The sequence below is a fragment of the Phragmites australis genome, chromosome 8, assembly GCF_958298935.1.
Source record: "Phragmites australis chromosome 8, lpPhrAust1.1, whole genome shotgun sequence".
Lineage (NCBI taxonomy): Eukaryota > Viridiplantae > Streptophyta > Magnoliopsida > Poales > Poaceae > Phragmites > Phragmites australis.
In genome coordinates this window covers 32,691,199-32,711,244 of record NC_084928.1, presented here as the reverse complement: position 1 = coordinate 32,711,244, position 20,046 = coordinate 32,691,199, and the positions used below count along the sequence as shown (strand labels likewise).

General features: G+C 48.9%; 1 protein-coding gene and 1 non-coding gene across 3 annotated transcripts; one reads left to right on the top strand and one right to left on the bottom strand.

The window, feature by feature from the left end:
- Nucleotides 1–6,782: 6,782 nt before the first annotated feature.
- Nucleotides 6,783–6,864, bottom strand: TRNAS-AGA (transfer RNA serine (anticodon AGA)). Its single transcript has one exon. It is a non-coding gene; the product is annotated as a tRNA-Ser (tRNA).
- Nucleotides 6,865–8,796: 1,932 nt separating this feature from the next.
- LOC133927124 (protein POLAR-like 1) lies at nt 8,797–11,022 on the top strand. Of its 2 annotated transcripts, none has more exons than XM_062373432.1 (4): nt 8,797–9,372; nt 9,710–10,161; nt 10,258–10,544; nt 10,628–11,022. In XM_062373432.1, the coding sequence occupies exons 1-4, from the start codon at nt 9,120–9,122 to the stop codon at nt 10,629–10,631; spliced, it is 996 nt and encodes a 331-aa protein (XP_062229416.1). In that variant the 5' UTR covers nt 8,797–9,119; the 3' UTR covers nt 10,632–11,022. The 2 variants fall into 2 exon arrangements, with proteins under 2 accessions (XP_062229416.1, XP_062229415.1); XM_062373431.1 differs by having other exon boundaries at nt 8,804–9,372; nt 9,707–10,161.
- Nucleotides 11,023–20,046: the final 9,024 nt, after the last annotated feature.

Below are 20,046 nucleotides of genomic sequence, written 5' to 3'. Positions count from 1 at the left end.
GTAAGCTAAAAGTTTGTTGTCAAATATGTGGCTCCCTCTGTACCAATTTTAGATATTTATTTGTGCATCTATATGTGTCAGAGGGTTAACTCCTATCGCAGGGATCCTGAGGGACCCCTTTTTGAGATTCGGCCGGGGGATTATTCTGAATATGTTTGCTGGAGAAATAAATGGATATGAATGCAATGGCAGGTGGTGTGGAATGATCTAATGCAAAACACAGTAAATGCACTGGAGGGGTTTTTAGACAGGTTCGGACCGCACTGAGCGTAATACCCTACTCCTGTGTGGATGCTATAAATGCCCCGAGAATGTCTCTATCGGTGAATCAGGAACCAGAGGTCCCCGAATCCCGAGGCCAGGCCAGCAATCCGCCACGTGGTGCCATCCCGCGGGGTCACCTCCGCGAGGTAAAAAAGACTAAGTCCCGGGAGAGGACGCTCAGGGCCACAGTCAGTGGTCCCCGAGTACCCGGGTTCCCCGATGATCTGCGAGACTAAGTAACCGAGAAGAAAGTGCTCGGGGAGGTGAACAGTGACCCCCGAGCACCCAAGTTCCCCGACGACCAGGAGAATCGAGTGCCCCGAGGACCCAACGAAGGAAGTTCCGGGAGAGAGTGCTCGGGGCTGCGAGTAGCGGCTCCCGACCACTCGGTTCCCCGAGAATACGTACAGTCAAGACCGGGAGAGAGTGCTCGGGCCGTGAACAGTGGCCCCCCGAGCACTCGGTTCCCCGAGGACCAATTAAGGGCGTTCTCGGGAGAGAGTGCTCGGGGAGGTGAACAGTGACCCCCGAGCACTCGGTTCCCCGACAACCCAGGAAGCCCCTCCGTCAGTGGCCCCCTCAGGGGTCCAGCGATGAGGTGTCAGCCGGTGAAAGGCCCGAGGCCGCATTTAAGAGCGCGCGTGGCCTGTCACCTCCAACTGCTCCCGCACGCTCAGTGTCAGTTCCTGCCATATTCTGGCAGAAGGGCGTGGGGACATTTAATGCACGGGTCCCATCCCGTGCCATCCGGCGCACCTCGGGATAGCATCGCGAGACCCAAGGCGTTCCGTCTGCCGCACTGCTGTGACAGGCGAACAAGACCGGGCGGGCACGCCGGGCCGCTCTGCGGCTGCCCGGTGGGCCCCCTCCACAGCGCCCGTTGCCAGCGCCATCATGACGACTGAAGACCGGCGCGCGGGGCGCGTTTTCAACCCCCGTCACTTCGCGCAGAGGCCATGATGACGCCCTTTCCATTTATGGCGCCTTGGAACTCGTGCCCTCCCATTCGAGGCACGCTATCGCCAGCGGGTATTTAAAGCGACCGGCAGCACGGACAAAGACGGGGCTGAAGGGTGAGTTAATTGGAAGGCAACGCTCGAACTCTTAGACAAGCGCACATAGAGTCCAACAGAGATCGAAGAACACTTTCGTACGAGCATAGAAACCGAAGAACAAGGAGCCTCAGGCTCTAGGATAGACAGACATCCTTGTAACTAGCACATTCCTGAGAGACATTCTCAGGGCATTTATAGCATCCACACAGGAGTAGGGTGTTACGCGCAGTGCGGCCCGAACCTGTCTAAAAATCCCCCGGTGCATTTACTCTTTTCTGCATTAGATCACTCCTCACCACCTGCCATTGCATTCATATCCATTTATTTCTCCAGCAAACATATTCAGAATCATCCCCCCGGTCGAATCTCTAAAAAGAGGTCCCTCAGGATCCCTGCGACAGGAGCTAACCCTCCGACAGTCTCTTAGGAATGTTGCTGGTTACAAGAATGTCTGTCTATCCTAGAGCCTCGGGCTTCTTGTTCTTGGTGGTCTCAGCTTCTATGCTTGTACAAACATGTTCTTCGGTCTCTGAGCAAGTGTCTGAGAGTTCGAGCATTCCTCTGTTCTTCTCCGGATCGTCTTTGTCCGTGCTCGCCGACTGCCTTAAATACCCGCCGGCGGTAGCTTGCCCCGAAAGGGAGGGCACGAGTTCCAAGGTGCCACAAATGGAAAGGCAGTCATCATGGCCTCTGCACGAAGTGACGGGGGGTTGAAAACGCGCCCCCGCCCGGTCTTCGGTCGTCATAATAGCGCTGGCAACGGGTGCCGTGGAGAGGGCCCACCGGGTAGCCGCAGAGCGGCCCGGTGTGCCCGTTCGGTCTTGTACGCCTGCCACAGCAAGGCGGCAGGCGGGGCGCCTCGGGCCTTGCAACGCTATCCCGAGGCGCGCCGGATGACACGGGATGGGACCCGTGCATTAAATGTCCCCACGCTCTTCTGCCAGAAAGTGGCAGGGACTGACACCGAGCGTGGCGGGAGCAGTTGGAGGTGACAGGCCACGCGCGCTCTTAAATGTGGCATCGGGCATTTCACAAGCTGACACCTCACCGCTGGACCCCTGTGGGGGCCACCGACGAATGACTTCTTGGGCCGTCGAGGAACCGAGTGCTCGGGGGCCACTGTTCACCTTCCCGAGCACTCTCTCCCGGGAACGCCCTCTCTTGGTTCTCGGGGAACCGAGTGCTCAAGGACCACTGTTCATGGTGCCGAGTACTCTCTCTTAGAATTGACTGTTCGGATCCTCGGGGAACCGAGTGCTCGGGGGCCGCTGCTCGCAGCCCTGAGCACTTTCTCCCGGAACTACTTTCCCTGAGTCCTCGGGATACTCGGGTGCTCGGGGCCACTGTTCGCAGCCCCGAGCACACCCTTCCCGGTACTCGGTTTTCCTGGTCGTCAGGGGACTTGGGTGCTCAAGGGTCACTATTCACCTCCCCGTGCACTATCTTCCCGGTCACTTGGTCTTCGCAGATCATCGGGAAACCCGGGTACTCGGGGACCACTGTTCGTGACCCCGAGCGCCCTCTCTCGGGACTTAGTCTTTTCGTACCTCGCGGAGATGAACCACGCGGGAAGGTGCCACATGGCGGATTGCTGGCCTGGCCTCGGGATTCGGAGACCCCTGGTTCCTGATTCACCGATAATATGGCTTTAAATAAAAATAATAATCAACTACAAAGTTACAGATTTCGTCGAGAGCTATAATTTTCGTATAAGGTTTGTCTTCATCCGACTTTGTACGAAAAAATTATGAAATTTTTAAAATTAGCTATCATCGACCACGACTGAAACTTTGTTCAGATTATTTCTGCATTTAAATGACCTTAAATTAAAAAAATTTCAACTATAAAGTTGTAGATCTTGTCAAGGACTATAATTTTCATATAAATTTTTTACTCATACGATTTCGTATGAAAAATTATAAAAAAAAATAGATATATTGTCATCTATTATCGCTGTCGTCTCGTCACACGAGCCGACAGTGATACCTATGATCACTGCCGATTCATAATATGAAATGACAGTGATACTTGATAAACTATCATTATTATGATCATTATCGATTTATAACACAGAATAACAGTGATATTCGACGAACTATTATTGTTGATTCGTGTCTAGAAGCGGTAGTGATAGTTCAGGTATCACTATCGATCGGTAACTTCAACCGACAGTGAAGCATCCCTGCTGGCTCAAACCTTCAGCTGACAGTGGTGCTCTTCATCACTACAGTTTATAAACCACATTGGCTGATTTTTTTCGTACAGTTTACAGTTTTTAAACCGACAGTAATATTCTATTATTATCAGTCTATTAAATTTTGTGAGTGATGAGTCAGCATATATAATTAGTTCTGTAGTAGTGAAAATAATTTACTGATCTTAACTCTAGTAAAAATTAGAGAGCACTGCATGAAGTACACAATTTGAATACCATCGCTCGCTATTATATATTTGTCTTGTCGGCCATGGAAGCATAGGACTCATGCATGCACATACGAGGTACGACTGTCTCTGAGATATTCTACATCGAGTCGTGCATCCGGTGGTGGTGCCTCCTCGCGCATCCCAATGGCTACGACCTCGTCCCGGACGACGACTTAAACCACGAGCAGATATCGGCCGGATTCGATCGGAAGAAGATAAGAAAGCAGGCCATTGAAAAGGTACATCTCCCATGGGGCCCTGGCGTCGGGCACACGCATGGTCCACGTGCGCATGCAAGACCAAGTTATACTAGTGCTCCCTCCATGCTGGCGCCTCGGCCACGGACCCGCTGGAGGAAGGCAAGGGATGGAGCCCATTAGGAAGGCGAGCGGAAGCGGAGGCGGAGGCGCGCCTGCCGTTGGCGTCGGGCGGGCCCAACCGGGACGCTTCGCTTTGCTGGAAGGGGTGATTAGTCAAACGCGTGAGGGGGGCGGTCTGGTCAACGGTCAACACGTCCACGCCAGCTTATAGGATTACTACCATCTCCGACTCCGACTCCGCCTCCACCCTTCCTTGGTAGCCCCTCCTTAATTTACTCGCGCGCGGTAAAACTTGCTTGATATTTTACACGCTAAGCTCTGGCGGACGGCTGCTTGCCGAGCCTCTCGCATTTCACCACTGGTCGGGTCACCTGTCACCAACTCACCACTCACCGGTAGAGAGAAGCTTCTCGAGTCGCCGTCGACCTCGCCGTCACCGCCGCGGAGTCGCAATCCACGGGCAACTGGGGCGCTGGAACGAAGCGAATTTATCACTGGGATGGCCGGATGGGGTGGACCGGAGCCTTTTTGTTTTCTCCTGCTGAACTTGACCAGATTCACCGGCCTGTTGCCCTCTCGATCGCAGTCCACAGCCAACTTGCTAAAGCTGGCTAGATCCCGGCCCTAAGATCTTCTCGTCCGCGAATGAATCTGGAATTTGGGAGGTGCAGTCATTGATAGGACACCACAACATAAAGGTATATTAGTGCCGATTGAAAAACGATTTTACTGTCGATTTTTTAACTAGCATTTTTTACTCGGTATTTATAATTGACTATTATCAGTATCGGTTTGTCACCTGACACAGTTACCATTTTTAGCAAATGAAAAAAATAGAATTGACGGCGATGAGAGCGGAATCCAAGCCGGCTTGGATGTCGTTCTTGTCGTAACTGCCGGGCACACCTGCAAACACGACGGCTCAAAGGCTGCCGTCACAACACATGCATAAGATAACACATCGGCCGCCGCCACAACACATCAGCTGTTGCTCCCGTCACTGCTATGCTCGGCCGTCGCTCCCATCGCTGTTCCCGCTCTGCCGCCGCTCCTGTGAATGCTTCGCCTCCGCCACCTTGCCTGGATCCATCAGGAAGCACCTACATCACCAGACGCCGTCACCGTAGGATCCACCTCCTCTGCCGGATGACATCCATCATAGATCCACCTCGTTCGTCGATCGTTGCCTCCTAGATCCACCTCCTTCGCCGGTCATTGCGGCCCCCTTCGGTCACCTTGCCACTAGTTCGAGCTCCATCTCACGGTCACTGACCTCATCGCAGTCTAAGCCCCTCGGCGCGACCTCCGCGCCTGCCCGCACGCGCCGCAAACGCTGCCCACGTGCATCGCCTGGAAGAGGCGTCGCCAGATCCGGTGGATCTAGCCGTGACATCGTCGGATCCGACCGGCTATGGCGGGGGTGGGAGAGGAACAAGGCTTGCTACGGTGGGGAGAGCGAGAGAGAGAATGGAGAGAGCTCAAGTGCGGTGAGAGAGAATGGAGAGAGGCAGAGAGCCGACGGAGAGAAGAGATAAGGGAGAGAGAGGAGCCGACGGACGCGAAGAAGACATTCATGAGCCAAAACGATAGTAAATTGAAATTTCAAGTTCGGAAGGTAGTATCAGTGCTGTTTAGTATTAAAAATCGATACTGATATTATTTATCAGTGTCGATTTTTATCTAAATATATGGGTGTATGTCGGAGTTTGCTATAAACCGACAGTAACAACTTATCAGTGTCGATTTTAACCGAATCGACACTAATTTTATAGTAGTGAAAACATCGCGGAGCTACCTACTGGCACATGTCGATAGCGTGGAGAAAATACTATTAGTACTGCTACTACCGACGATCCAGTGACTACTGATATTTGGTAGCTAGCTAGCTAGCTCGAACTGGATGACCGGAGAAGGGCCAAGTTAGGGGTATCAAAATAGTGGATCGGAATACATCAAAATTAATAACATCGTGTGTACTATACTATCTACATCAGGGACGATCTTCTCCATCCTCATCCACATGGTTTTACCATTCCGTCCATCTTTTACATTCGACAGTGGACAAGATTCCGAGGTGATCCTTCTTCCAGATTCGGTGACTACCAGCTATATGCATGGGAATTGAACGCAAAGGGTGCTGAGAGAGAGAGAGAGAGAGAGAGAGAGAGAGAGAGAGAGTTTGCTATTTTTCGTTGGTCCACGGCACCACCACACGGCTTGTTATGGTTTCACCGTGATCTCCCGTAGACTTCTTCCAATAGGGACTTTGCGCATGTGCGGCGAACGGTCGCACGGTGGAGGATCAACGGTCGATGATTCGCAGGTTCAGGTCTCAGGTGCTACTGGTGGCCGGACATTCGGAGCGTCAGATTCAGTTGGACGGAAAAGTTTGAGCAGCAGGCAGTGGTCCCATTGGAACGGATTGTCCAAGTGAAAATGAAAAGGAAATCCAGTGCCGACACGAAAACGATCACCATGCGCACGGTCGGTGCTGGGAAAAAAAAAGAAAAAGAAAAAGACGGGCCAGATTGGTACTTGGTTGCCCCAGAACGACGGCCCTATTGTGGCGGCGGAGACTTCAAGCGGGCCGGACCAGTCTGCTTGTTATTTGGGCCGGAATGGTGATGGTAGTAAGGCCGAGGCTAGGAGTTAGCGATAGCGAGGCCCGCCTTAAAAAAAGGGAGGACAATGAGGCCCTGTCAAAACGAACAGCAAAAACCGTGGTCGGCAGGATTCGAACCTGCGCGGGCAGAGCCCACATGATTTCTAGTCATGCCCGATAACCACTCCGGCACGACCACCGTTCTTAGTATCCTCGTTTGGAACTTATTAAATTTCTATACAAGTATATTCTATTGAATCCTTTCCATCCTGGACTCCTCCAGCTCTCGGCAGCGACCCTGCTTGTCGGTTTACTCGAACAAATTAACGCCAAAAACCTGTGATCCTGTCCCACTGTATTCCTACCACGAACCCCATCTTTTGTCGACGGCCTCTTGTTCTTGTGGCAGGCGCCGAGTCCAAATCAGCAGTTGCATCCGGGAAATGAAAAATCAGAATCAGAACCTGCTGTACTCAGCTCAGCAAGCTGGGACGCAACGCTGCATCTTTAACCAAAGGTCTGGAATATAGAAAACAAGAAACATCTCCAGTACGAGCTAGCTGCTCACTTCGTTCTCATCAGGAGCTCATGCATGCATGGCGTCCCGGCAAACACGACAACCACGGCTTAATCGCGTGACAAATTGGCATCCTTAAGGCGTACAAAACGATAAGCATCAGATGGGCAGCACCATCAAGACGGCGACGCGTGCAGACTGCAGACATGCTGTCTGCTGCTGTACCGTGCATGGTATACATGTTCCGGCGGATACTAGTGCAAGGTGCACGGCGTCGCACTTTTCATTTCCTGCCGTTTAGGGCCTTCAGCTTTCACAATTCAAATCTGAAATAAACAGACATCTTTTAATTATAATTTTTTAAAATCTGTTAGTTGAATTGTGAGAATATGAGAAGTTAGTTTTTCTCAGCTTTTAATATTGTAAAAGTCTATTTTACTAAACTGTTCGTTAAAGTTTTTTAAAATCTATAATCTAAAAGTTTTTTACAATCCAGCTTTTTACAATTCAATTTTTTACGATTCAACTTTTATAAACTGCTTTTTAAATCTTCAACTGAAACAAACCTACCCTCACTTACGCACGGCCGGATCTCTCGTATTCGGCGGCACGGCTGGTGCATACCTGCGACAGGGCACACCGTACCGGGAGCTCGGGATCCGGATCGGCGCCAGCGAAGAAGCCGGCCGGTCGATTGACTCCCAACCAGAGCAGCACTGATATTATCGACTATTTATTAAAATTGACCCATCTTAAATTCTGGACGCATTCATGCTTCATTCGAATCGAATCCGGGGTCCGGCGATCCTTTCCTGTTCGCGTACTTCGCTTGTCGCTGCGTGCCTGCTGTTCGTCTGCTCTGTTGGCCGCGTTGATCCGGTGTGGTCAGGTACTCTCAGGTATCAAGGCAGGTCGGCGAGTGACAGGCTCCAGGTTCTTGCCTTGCTCTGTCTACGGACTAGAGAGTCCACGACGCAGTCGAGGCCCCGGAAACACGAAACATGTAGCTCGCGTGATTGCTCCTCCGGCGACCGGCGCTCTCTAGACTGCCAGGGGTGCGTGCAGTTCCTTTGTGGGTTGGATTGGATTAGGTTGTTTTGGTTTCGCAGCAGCATGGAGAGCATTGCACATAGGTGCTTCACCGTATATTTTAAGGTCATCTTTAATATATATTTTAAAAATTTGTCATATAATACTGTTATAATATTTATAACACCATTGTAACATTTTTATTTTTATTTATCTTCAACAACTACACTATTTTCTATCTTCCATCATTTTTTTCTTTTTTTAAACCCACTTCCTACACTATATAAACAGTGTTGCTGCAGCTGGTCTAAGACGTGGCGGTGCTACGTGCCTGTGTGCAGTGCTGCCGTTAGCAAAATGATTTTTCTTCAATACCATGCATGATGGCCAGGTGCTGGTTACGCAACTTCCCGAGTCAATTCGATGGGCCCTGTAATCAGGGCAGGATGGAACAAAAGGAAAGGGAGAACGGAACAAACGAACGAACCTCTCCGGAGACGTCGACAATTCCATCCACATCGTGATATAAAATGCATCGTTCAAATCAAACGGCAATACCTGACCTACAAATTATCTGTGTTCCTCAAGGAATCGAATAATGCTGCCGTCCCACCTCATCATCCATCTGAATTTCTTTTTACGCCTCTCACCCTTTCTGAATTTGTTTATGTTTTTTTTTTCAAGCGAATCATACACTCATACATACCTATCGGAAAACAAGATTAGGATGGGTCGCTGTCGGGCGGGCCCCACGGTTCGATCCCTCCACGACCACGATCCCGTCGGTCGCCACCCGCTCCAATTTGAAAACTGGTTTCTTCGCCTTCTTCCCTGAGGTTCCTCTCCTGCCCCGCTCTCTGATTTGCTGCTCCTGCTCCTCCTCGGTCGGCGCGCACTCGCCAATCGTCATGGCTTCTTCCGAGGGGAGAAAAAGGAGGATCGTCGACTACCTCAACGACGGCGAGGAGCTCGGGGTCGAGGGGGCGGTGGGGACGCCGCCGCGCTCTCCGGCGGCGGCTGCGAGGTCGGTGCTGCCGAGGTTCAGGTGGGCGCGGCTGGTCAGGCTCGGGAGGAAAGGCGGCAGTGGGGAGGGGAAGGAGGAGGTGGAGGAGGTCGTGGTGGAGAAGGGCGAGCACCCGCCCGTGGCCGTTTCCACCTCAGGTGCGTGAGCTCGTTGTGCTGCTCTGGTTGGGAGTCAAATGTGCGACTTTTAGCGGAATATTAGTGATTGCTAACTGCAAATAACATCGCGTCTGTGTTCTTGGTTAAAGAACAGGTGAATTTTCGAAAATTATCGCAAGGATTTGTAGCAGTCGTGTGGTTCTGCTGTTAATCAGTAAAGAAATGAAGTGCTTATTGTCAGAATTTATCCAAGTTCCTTTTTGTCTCAGAAATTAGCAATCTTCTTGTTCTGATCTGCATGTACCTTGCGTTTACTCCAGATGAACATGAACGTAATCATCGACCACTAACCCTTTCTGCTCTGCATTTCCAGTAGGCGAATCCGCAACCGCAAGCGACACGAGGCATTCCGGCCTCGGCGTCGGGTTAAGCCTCGTGTTCCTCCTGGCCAAGACGTCCGACGAGTTCAACAAGATGGTCAAGGTGCGCACAGAGATGGAGGCGCTCCTGAAGGAGATCAAACACCAAGTCGGGGAACACAACAGTAGCAATGGCCATGACGTATCGAAACCTCGCAATCCCGAGTCCACGACGTCTAGCTGTGTCACCGACAGGAACGAGCACAGCGTGAGTGGTAATCAGGAGGATCAGGCCGCCTCGTCCGGCATGGAGGTGGCGAGCTACGAGAAATCGTCCGAGGATGGTGGATGCTGCGGCAGGATGGACGTGCTCGAGGAGGAGTTCCATGCCGAACTGGAGCGGCTTCAGGCTAACAGCGGTTCAGAGACCCCGTCATTTCTGCCCGAAGAAGAAGAACACGATTCAGAGGTATGTTCCTCTGGTCTTGCATCACTTTTTTTTTGTCAAAAAGTGGAATATATTGTCTCTGATTCAGGCCATCATTGATGCTCTTTTGGTATTTAGCCTTCGGATGATATCGCTGATTACCGGCATGGAGTTGACGACGATTTGGGGGAAGTTGCCGTGAACGAAGAAGACAACGATGATGATGAGACTGAATTCAATGGAGTTTCTGCCATTGAGCTAGAGAGAAGGCTCCACGAACTTCTCCATGAAAGAAATCGGGACCGGATCGAGGAGTTGGAAGCCGCGCTGCGGTGCGCGGAGAAGAAGCTCGTCGAGAAAGAAATGGAGATCTGCTTGTGGAAGGACACGGCTAAATTCGCGTTGAGACAAGACAATGAGCTGCAGTGAGCATCGAGTTCCCATTAGTCTGAGATGTTCGGATAATGTATTACCCTGATTATTTTTGTCCTGTGTTGTTATTTTGCAGATGAGGAAATTGTGAGTTGGCGCACTTTTCGTGCCCAATGCATCGATTGTACATGATCACAAGAAAAGGAGAAGTTTAGGAAGATTGCATGAATGGGCAAACACTAGAGTTTGCTTGCCATGGTCAATAGCAGAATTGATCTTTTGTGGAATATTTTACGGGAGATATAGTGTCGCTCTTCATACCAAAGTTTAGTGATTTAGTCTTAGCTTCTTAGATTACCAGAGCACGTTTCGGATTTGGGTAAAGTCAGTTCTGTACTCCCGCGGTTAGTCTGACTGATGTACGGATTCCTTACGATATTTGCCTAGACGTTTCTGCGTATGTGGATATGAGCATGTCTTGGATCATATGTGGATTCCGAACTGGTGTGGTGTTTCAATATTTTTGTTGCCTGTTTTGACTCTACCTAATTTACCTTGTGTGTTCAACCCATCGGATCGGGAAAATGACACTGAAAGAAGAATTTTTTTCTGATCAAATTACATCTGATTTAATCGACAATTAAACCGACTAAAAAGAAAGTAATTTTGATGGTCTTGATATATACCCAACAAAGTCTAATATCACATCATATACCGTTTGCAACATAGTTTTATCACAAGATAACAACATAATATAAAAGTTTTAACTTTTATTATAAATCTTGTTTCAAGTTCTAGTTTCTATTTATATCAGAGTTTTCAAACGTAGCGGAAAGATATTAATAAAACAAAAGATCAGTAACACCATTGTCCATTAGACACCATCGGGACTAGCTCAAACATCGATCTCTACACCTGGCCATCTCCAACATCAGTGGGATAAAAGTACCCGTATACGAATTCGTCGTTACCTATATCAACTTAAATGCAGTACCTAAGTACGAAGGTACTCGCAAGACTTACACAGTATGAGTATATACTATCCCGACTCCAAAGATAATGTATTTGGTTGAATAGCAAAAAATAGCCACACAATTGATTTGATTCAGCGAAAAAGCACATTTAACCAATATAATGACATGAACAACTAGCATCAAACGACAATAAACATAAACTTCAATAACGTAAACTTTGCTCAACTTAAACAAGTACCAGCACATGTTTATCCCAAAACCCACATACTTTCCATTCTTTTCCCAAACTGATCGAAACTCTACAATGTTGCATAATGGATACAAGCGTCCTCATAACCGAAAGCGCAGTGATTCGAATTGATCTTACACCCTGCAGGGGTACATCTTTACCCATACAACTAGGATTCATCCTCTTGGCCCCCCAAGACAACCTTTCTCATACCCGAAACTACCAACTTGCACATGTCACTATGGCACCGAGATTACCGCGAGTGTGTCCTGAACACCTCCAGCTCTTCGCACCTTATATCTCCTCAACATTTTTCTTACGCGTCATAGGACCGCAAGGCAAGCATTAGCACAGCATACGGTAATCAAGTTATCTTACCATTATATCAATATTTGAAAATACGAAAAGTGCATAAGCTAAATAACACCACGGATGGTGCTTAAATGATGCAAGCGGTCTATGACATCCGGATCTCCTCTCCCGAACTGCCCCTAGTACCCGCTCACATCTCATCTCAATTTTACTAACTCATCATCCCAGCTTATAATTTTTTTAACTATAGTTGAAATCCCTATAGCTCTTGAACGACGGTGACATCTATTGCTCAACTTCTACCGAGTAACTATGTTAGGCTAAGCAATTCTCGTATCATTTTTAAGTTGGATCATGATACGTTATACCCAGGCTACAAGAATCAGGATTAACAACTTGATCAAGGTAGGTACTATACAACAAATAGGATCTACCAAATTTCCGACATCGACTCGCTGAAACATGTATATATGACATATAGTAAGACCTAGTAAATTGACCAATAATTCACAAAAATATAGCAGAGATATGATAGATGCTTGTCTAGTGCTTTCCGTTGTTCACTCGTGAACTCCACTGGTTCGCCTTCATGTTCAAACTCATGACTCTCCGAGACGTCTTCTTCTAATTAAAAGAACGGTGCATCGCATTGAGTATGGATGATATGTGATGAAGGATACTCCACAATGCATGACCATAGTGGAGATGCAATGCATCATCTCATTGATTGATAGCATCCAAGATTTCTCTTAATTTTTATTATTGTTAATCATTTAATATTTTTCATAGATTAAATTAAGCTTAAACAAAGCTTAAAGCTAACAAAAATTTAATTAAGCATAACATGAGTGTGAATATTTTTACTAAACATGGCATAAATTAACTAGATTAAAAAAATTGGCCTCATGATTTTTGGAGCAATATTTAATTTTCTATACATTTTATAAGTCTCAGTCGAGTTAATAATGCAACAATAAATCAATTTCGTATTTCCTTAATTAACCGAATTACAAAGGTCTGAAATCTTTTTTTGCACTCGAGTGTGAGCTAGACACAGCGTTGGATGTGGGGCCAGAGCCCAGATGACCATGTCAACTTGACCTGAGCCCCGGGCGCGCACAGTGCAGAGCTGGCTAGCGGCTTTAGCTGGCCTCGCCGGTGGCAAACGTGGTGCGAATGACCTGGCCGAGAGTCCCTACAGCTTCAATGCGGCTTAGCGAACTTAACAGCATGGTTATTGGCCGATGATCCAGGCTGCGACTCGATCGACAGCGAGCACACACGGGTTGCGGCGGCTCAGTCACCGTGGATGACAGCGCCGGCGACGGGCCAAAGAAAAACCGACACGCATACAAGGAAGAGGAGAACTCAGGGAAGCTCACCACAATTTTGGTTGGGCCAGAGACACGGCGTGGTGGCTAGTCAACAACGGAGTGGCGAAACAGGCCGCGAGAGATGAGGAAGAATGCGTCGGTGCAGCGAATCCGGTTGAAGGAGATGGGGATTTGACAGTGCAGGAACTTGGTGACCTTCCTCCGTGCTCCTGGGCGCTCAGGCTGGGGCTCGACGGCCTCAGCACAGTGGATTTGGGCGGCGACGTGCTACTGTTTTGCGCTCTGCTCTGCTTTGTGGAGTCCGGCCGAGTGAGATAGAGAAAGGAGAGACTGAGTACAGAGAGAGGGGGGAGGGTAGAGGGGATAAAGGCGGCGAGCGATGTGCTCAGAGTCAACGAAATCGGCACCGACATCGTGTCTCAGTGGCTGGCTACGTGGCTCGGTGGCCGGCCTCTCTCGAAGTCGCTCGGTCGAGACAGAGGAGAGAGGGGATGACAGGTGGGGCTGGATGAACAGTGGTCGAGGTGTGAAAAGATCTCCCTCCTTCTCTAATTCAAAAACCGGTCTTCCTTTGTTTGAAAAATTGTGGAACAATTTTCTTCGGAATCTATAATTTCTTTGCAACCTATTTTAACTGGTTTGACCCAATAACCCTGAGCCAAATTTGAATTATAAATATCCAAAGTTGTAACCTTTTGCAACTTGCACAGATTTTTAAGGCTCCAATTTAATTCCCAAAAATTTGGAAAAAATCACTAATATTCTTCTCATGTCATGGGATAATTTATAAACTTATTGCCAACCCTATGTTTTATAGCAATTGTGTGAGTTGCTTCACAAGACACCAATTATTATTAAACTTAACCATTGTGTTTAATCTTTAATTGCATTAATTACTTGCTCAAAATATCAATTATGATACTAATAATGCTCATGAACACTTAATGACATGTTTAAGCATTTTGGACTATCATATTTTTGAAAGCTGGTTTTTGACAGGTGAATATGCTGGGGAATGCTAATTGGTTAATAACAAGATCAAGATCTGGTTTATGCTTGCCAAAATGGAGTTTTTCCAGATTTAGAACGGGACTAGGTTAGGGTTAGGAATTTGGGTTGGGGTCAAGGGAGGGGGCTCACTAGCATTGCGGGGATAGAGGAAGTCAGGTGCGAACAATGGTGGCACCAAGATGGCGAGGCGGCAATGGCGGCGCCAACCATGGGTAGGCAGAAGGGTGGTGGATGATGTCATAGGGCGGCATTGGTACAGTGACGGAAGGTTAACGATGAGCAGAGCAAGCAGGGCGATGGGAGGAAGAAGAGCGGCGGGAAATTACTGAGCCGCCCCTTGACCGAACTAGACACATGCAGTGATTAAAATTTTGCCAAAAATTTGGTAAAATTTTGTGAATTTCGGAGGGGAACGAAATATCTAATTTTGAAATTTTTTTCGCTCTCATGTGGGACTCACAGAGCAGATGATGAAAAATAACCAAAATTTCACGAATTTTGGTCTTCTCACCGGTGAACAAAAAATTGTAAAACAAAATTGAAATCCCTCAACACATAGGTCTGGTTGGTAGTGAGAGATGCGACACAAAAAGCAGAAAACTAAGTATTGGTGTGTGCGTTGTGTGATGCGTCCCTAAAGAAGGTGAGTAGAGGTTCAGAGAAGAATCAATGGGGAATGACAATGCTCACTGAACGGTTGGAGAGGGAGAAGAATGACCGGAGGTGCTCGGAGATGAGGAAGAAGAGGTCGGCGATGGTGGAATCTTGGTCCCCAAGTCAAAGTTGTGTCTCCGGGCACATTTTTGCAGAGCGAAGGAGGGAGATGATGTCGGGTGTTGAAGTATGAAACATGCGGAAGGAGAATTGGTCGTAGAGGTTCTCCGAAAGTAGTGGTTAAGGTCACCGAATTAAAGTGCTTGCCAGAGTTCCTTCGAGCTTATCCCTCCTCCCTTCTACTCCATGTAAAGCCAAGCTAGCGTGATTAGGTTTAGCGCACCTAGGGAGGTAAAAGGCTGCAGGCAGGACGAGAGTCTCACCAATGCCAAGGGCCGTGGGTGGTGATGCTCGCTAGGGAGGAATGAGAAGAAGGAAAATGGAGCTCTGGATGAAGAACTTGGGTGCCGGAGTGGAAGGACGACAAAGTTCGGTTTTATAGGCTCCTGGCTCGAGTCGGCTGCGAGAGTGAGCAGGTGAGGTTTAGAGACGGAGTGGAGAGCAGTGCCATGGTTGTGCATCCGTCTCGGCACTCGAGTAGCAAAGCCAGATGCTCGAGTGGCCGAGCGGTGCGCGTATTCCATCGAGTGCATGTGCAGCGCAACACAGGAGCAGCACACGATAACAGTGGTGTGGCAGGCTGTCGGAGGATGAACTCCTCAAGCGGGGATCCTGGGGGACCCCTTTTGAGATTCGGCCGGGGGATGATTCTGAATCTACCTCGTACGTGAATTTAATGCGAGTATATGAGATGTAGGAGGGAAGGATGATTGACTGCTGGTTGGAGTAAATGCTCGAGGGATTTTAGACAGGTTCGGGTCGCACGGGGCGTAATACCCTACTCCTGTGTGTATGCTATTAATGCTTTGGGAATGCCTCTCTGTGGATCTCTTGTGTCACAAGTTTTTGTGTCTAAGTCTAGACCTTCGGTCTTCAAGGGCCGATCTCTTTGAGCTTCTCAGAGTTGTGCGCCGTATGCTTCTTCACATGTCTCTCTTCGGAGTGCATCCCCCCTCTTATACTGCCGGAGAGGCTCGGCGTGCCCAGAAAGGAGGGCACGAGTTCCCATAATCCATAAATGGAAAGCAACCATCATGGGACTGCAGCTTGATGTTACGGGGGTGGAAAATCCGCCCTCGACCGGTCTTGTCGCCCATTATGCCTACTTTCAGCTGGTGCAGTGGGGGGCCCATCGGGCAGCCACCGAACAACCCCGCGTGCCCGCTCGGTCAGAGCTGGTCTGACACAACAGGGGGGGGGCAGGCGATATGCCTTAAGCCCAGCGACGATATCTCCTAGCCGTTTCCTTCATGGGTCCCGCAGGGTGACGTGCGATGGGACCTGCATTAAATGACCCCATGTCTCTACCAGACGGTGGCAGGGGTTGACGTACTCAGTACGACAGGCGTGGGGGGAGTGGTTGAAAGTGACAAGCCACACTCTCTCTTAAATGCAGCATTGGGATTTCCACCGATTGATACTTCACCGTAGAGCCCTCGTGGGGTCCACCGGCAAGGGGCTTCTTAGATCCTCAGGGAACTGTGGGTGCTTGGGGACCACTGTTCACGGCCTCGAGCGCCCTCTCTCGGACATGTCTTTGCTCGTATCCTCGGGGAACTGTGGGTGCTCGGGGACCACTGTTCATGACCCCGAGCGCCCTCTCCCAGAACTAGGTCTTCTCGGGTCTTCGGGGAACTCGGGTACTCTGGGACCACTGTACATGACCCTGAGCACCCTCTCCCGGAACTGTGTCTTCTTGGATCCTCGGGGACTCGGGTACTCGGGGGACACTGTTCATGGCCCCGAGCACCCTCTCCCAGAACTTGTGCTTCTCGGGTCCTCGAGAAACTACGGGTACTCGGGGGGCCACTGTTCATGGCCCCGATTACCCCTCCCGGAACTGGGTCTTCTCGGGCCTCGGGGAGATAGTCCCCGAGGGATGGCACCATGTGGCACTCTGCTTTCCTGACCTCGGGACTCGGGGACCCTTGGTTCCCATGTTACCGACACAGACGTACGGATGGCCAAGCACGCATGCAAGTGGCGAAGCCGAGGCGCTGGCCTCTCACGCGTGCAGGTGCGTGTCACGGGTGGTGGCATGGGGTGCTCGTGTGCTTTTACAGCTCGACCAATGTTGCGCAATGATTAAAATTTCGACGAAAATTTTCAAATTTCGAAGGGAAACTATAGGAACAAGATTGACGACTAGAGGGGATGAATATTTGGATCACCCAATGCACCTCAAAACTCAAGCGGAAGCAAAAATCGAGAGAAGTTTTAACAAGAGAAAATCGAGGCAAAACGACACCACATATGATATATAAAACATAGGTTCCATTTAAGATCAATCTATGTGTCTTAGCATTCGAAAGATCACAACTAGCAATGGAACAAGAAAAGATGAACACCGAGCAACGAAACTCTCCAAGTTTATTGTGTAGAGGCAAGAGAACTCAAAACCCCATCACATAAGCGTGTGTATACGAATTTTATACCTCTAGCAACTAGAAGAATGACCTCACAAGGTGCTAAAATTTCAACCAAAAACAAAAACAAAAATCAAAACTGAAAAGGGAAAACTTGCACACAAAGCGAGGGAACAAAGAGAGGAAAACTAGAAGGAGGAGAATTCAAGCATATGAAACAAAATAAACTTCATTACTCAAAAAGGTTAGCCCAATTTTAAGTGGATTACAAAGATTTTCCTCTCAAAACTCTCACCTATTACATGGTCTAAGCATCCATCCTCCTTTCAACTAAAATCCTAGCACAATGCTCTCATATGGGTAGCACAATAGGCTCAAATGGCTAGTTCATCATCTCTCATAGTCCTACCCCTCTATTTATAGGACTAGAAAATTTGACCATAAGTTTTCTAACTTTTTCCTAAAATACCCCTATCTTGTATTACACTTCTATCTACCATCGGGAGTATTTTTTCTCAATTTTCTTCTCCATTTATCGGACTGCCACAACATCTTTACGACTTAACTTTCTCTCAACGTAAGATTCGTGATGGTGCCACGTACTTCTCCAGTCCTCCCACAGTTTAAAGGACAAACCGCGGAACCCTAACATGTTTCTCAAAGCGTGACTAACCGCTACTTGCTTCCACCTAAAGCAAGTGCTCCGATGATGATGCGTGTCCTCCGTCTTGCGATCTTGACCTTTAGTAAGTCTCTCGTGCTCCCGATCCCTCGAGTCGTCTTGTCACTTGTACCGACATCCCCTTCGTTTGACTTTGTCAACACATCATCATCATCTTGTGTTTTAATGATTAGCTTGACCTTTATGTGTACAGCTATGATCACCTTTGACTCCGCCCGACCCTCCTTGATTGTTCGGCACCAAGCACCCACTTAGCCACTATCACCTGCCATCACTGTCAAGTTGCATCCGTTACCTACACACATTGAAACAAGCAAACACATTTCTCCATACTCTAAAATATCTCCAGGTTAGCACAAAATAAAAAACTTCAACTCAGAGCACATCCTGCGAAAAACATGAACACCGGATGTTCTGGTGTGTTCTACTCCTAAACACCGGATCATCTCATGAGTGTAACACTATCTGTTCTAAGAAAACTTTGCTCTCTGCAAGAAAAGGTTCGGCGAGTAGACACTACCCACACCGGAACATCTGATGTTCACATTGGAACTTTCTGTGTGTAATTTTTCTACGTACAGAGAAGAGTTTGTCAATTCCAAACACCGCCAACTCGATTTAGACATGAACAAGAACAAGCATCCACAAACACATGTTATCCAAGTTCTGACACATCAACTATTATCAATACCTTATCACATGCAAAAACGCCTAGAGCATCGCCACGCACACCGAGCCCCGTGCCACCTGCCCTATAGGTGTCTTTGTCCTCCCTCTGCTGCTCTCTCTAGCTTATCTTCTGATGCCCAACAGAGCTCCTGCGCTCTCTCTCTCCTCTCTTGCTCAGCCGAGCACAACACAGAGCAGCAGCAGCAGCCATAGCTCACTCTCTCATGCTCTCTCTCGTCCAACCACAGTAGCAGCAGAGCTTCTGCTCCTCCCTCAGCCGAGCTTAGAGCAGCAGCTACTGCTCCCTCGCGTCCACGCTCCCGTCTAGCTCTGACGCCCAGCCCACGGCGCGCAGCTCCGCAACCACCGTGCATGCTCATGTCTTCCCCGCGCCCAGCATCAACGCAGAAAGCTTCGTTGCCGCTACTCCTCTCTAGCCAACGTGCGCAGCTCGAGCTAGAGACCTTCTTCCCATAGCCCAGCGCCGCAGCAGAGCTCCTCCATTGCCTCTGTGAGCCCGAACTGTCGTCATCTTCTCCAACTCCGGCAAGCAAGATCCGGTCACATGTTGATCCGCCGCAGCAGTGCATCTCCCGGCCAACTGAGAGCATGATGACCTTCTTGGGACCCTCCTTGCACTTTTACCCACGATAGTTCATCGTTAGCCCGTCTATAGTGCGACAGTCCGCACGGACCGAGCGCCGCCACGCCATGGCACTCGCCGTCGGTCATGCTTGGGCCAGAACCTTCGGCCGGCTATGCCTTGAATGAGTTCTCCATTGCCCGCTGGTGCTGTTGTTGTCCTTTCCCAGTCGAGCCACTGTGTCGCTCGCCGCCAGCGAGCTTGCCTAGCACCGGCTATGGCGTTTGCCTGTACAAGCTGTTCTGTACAGAGCATGGCCTAGCCATGTTCACCAAAGTCAACTAAGCCGACCCCACTTTTCAATGCTTTTGGGTAGCTGGGGCTAGGTGGAAAAGGGTGTAAGCATTATTTAATTCGAGAAAAAGGAGAAATGGGTTTTTGTACCACACATAAATCGGCTGAAACCTTCTAAAATGTGTAGGAAAATGAATATTGCTTCAAAAATAGTGAAATCAATTTTTCTAGCCTTGTATTATCATACTCTACATGCTAAAAATATTAGCAACCATGAAATTGTACTGGAATTGGTTTAATTAACGAAGATAGGTTTGAGCTTCATTA

Excerpts from the sequence above, each read along its gene's own strand:
- LOC133927124 (XM_062373431.1), top strand. The coding sequence starts at position 9,120 with ATGGCTTCTTCCGAGGGGAGAAAAAGGAGGATCGTCGACTACCTCAAC. Across the intron at positions 9,373-9,706 it reads CGTGGCCGTTTCCACCTCAG|TAGGCGAATCCGCAACCGCA; the intron begins GTGCGTGAGCTC and ends CTGCATTTCCAG. Across the intron at positions 10,162-10,257 it reads AAGAAGAACACGATTCAGAG|CCTTCGGATGATATCGCTGA; the intron begins GTATGTTCCTCT and ends TTTGGTATTTAG.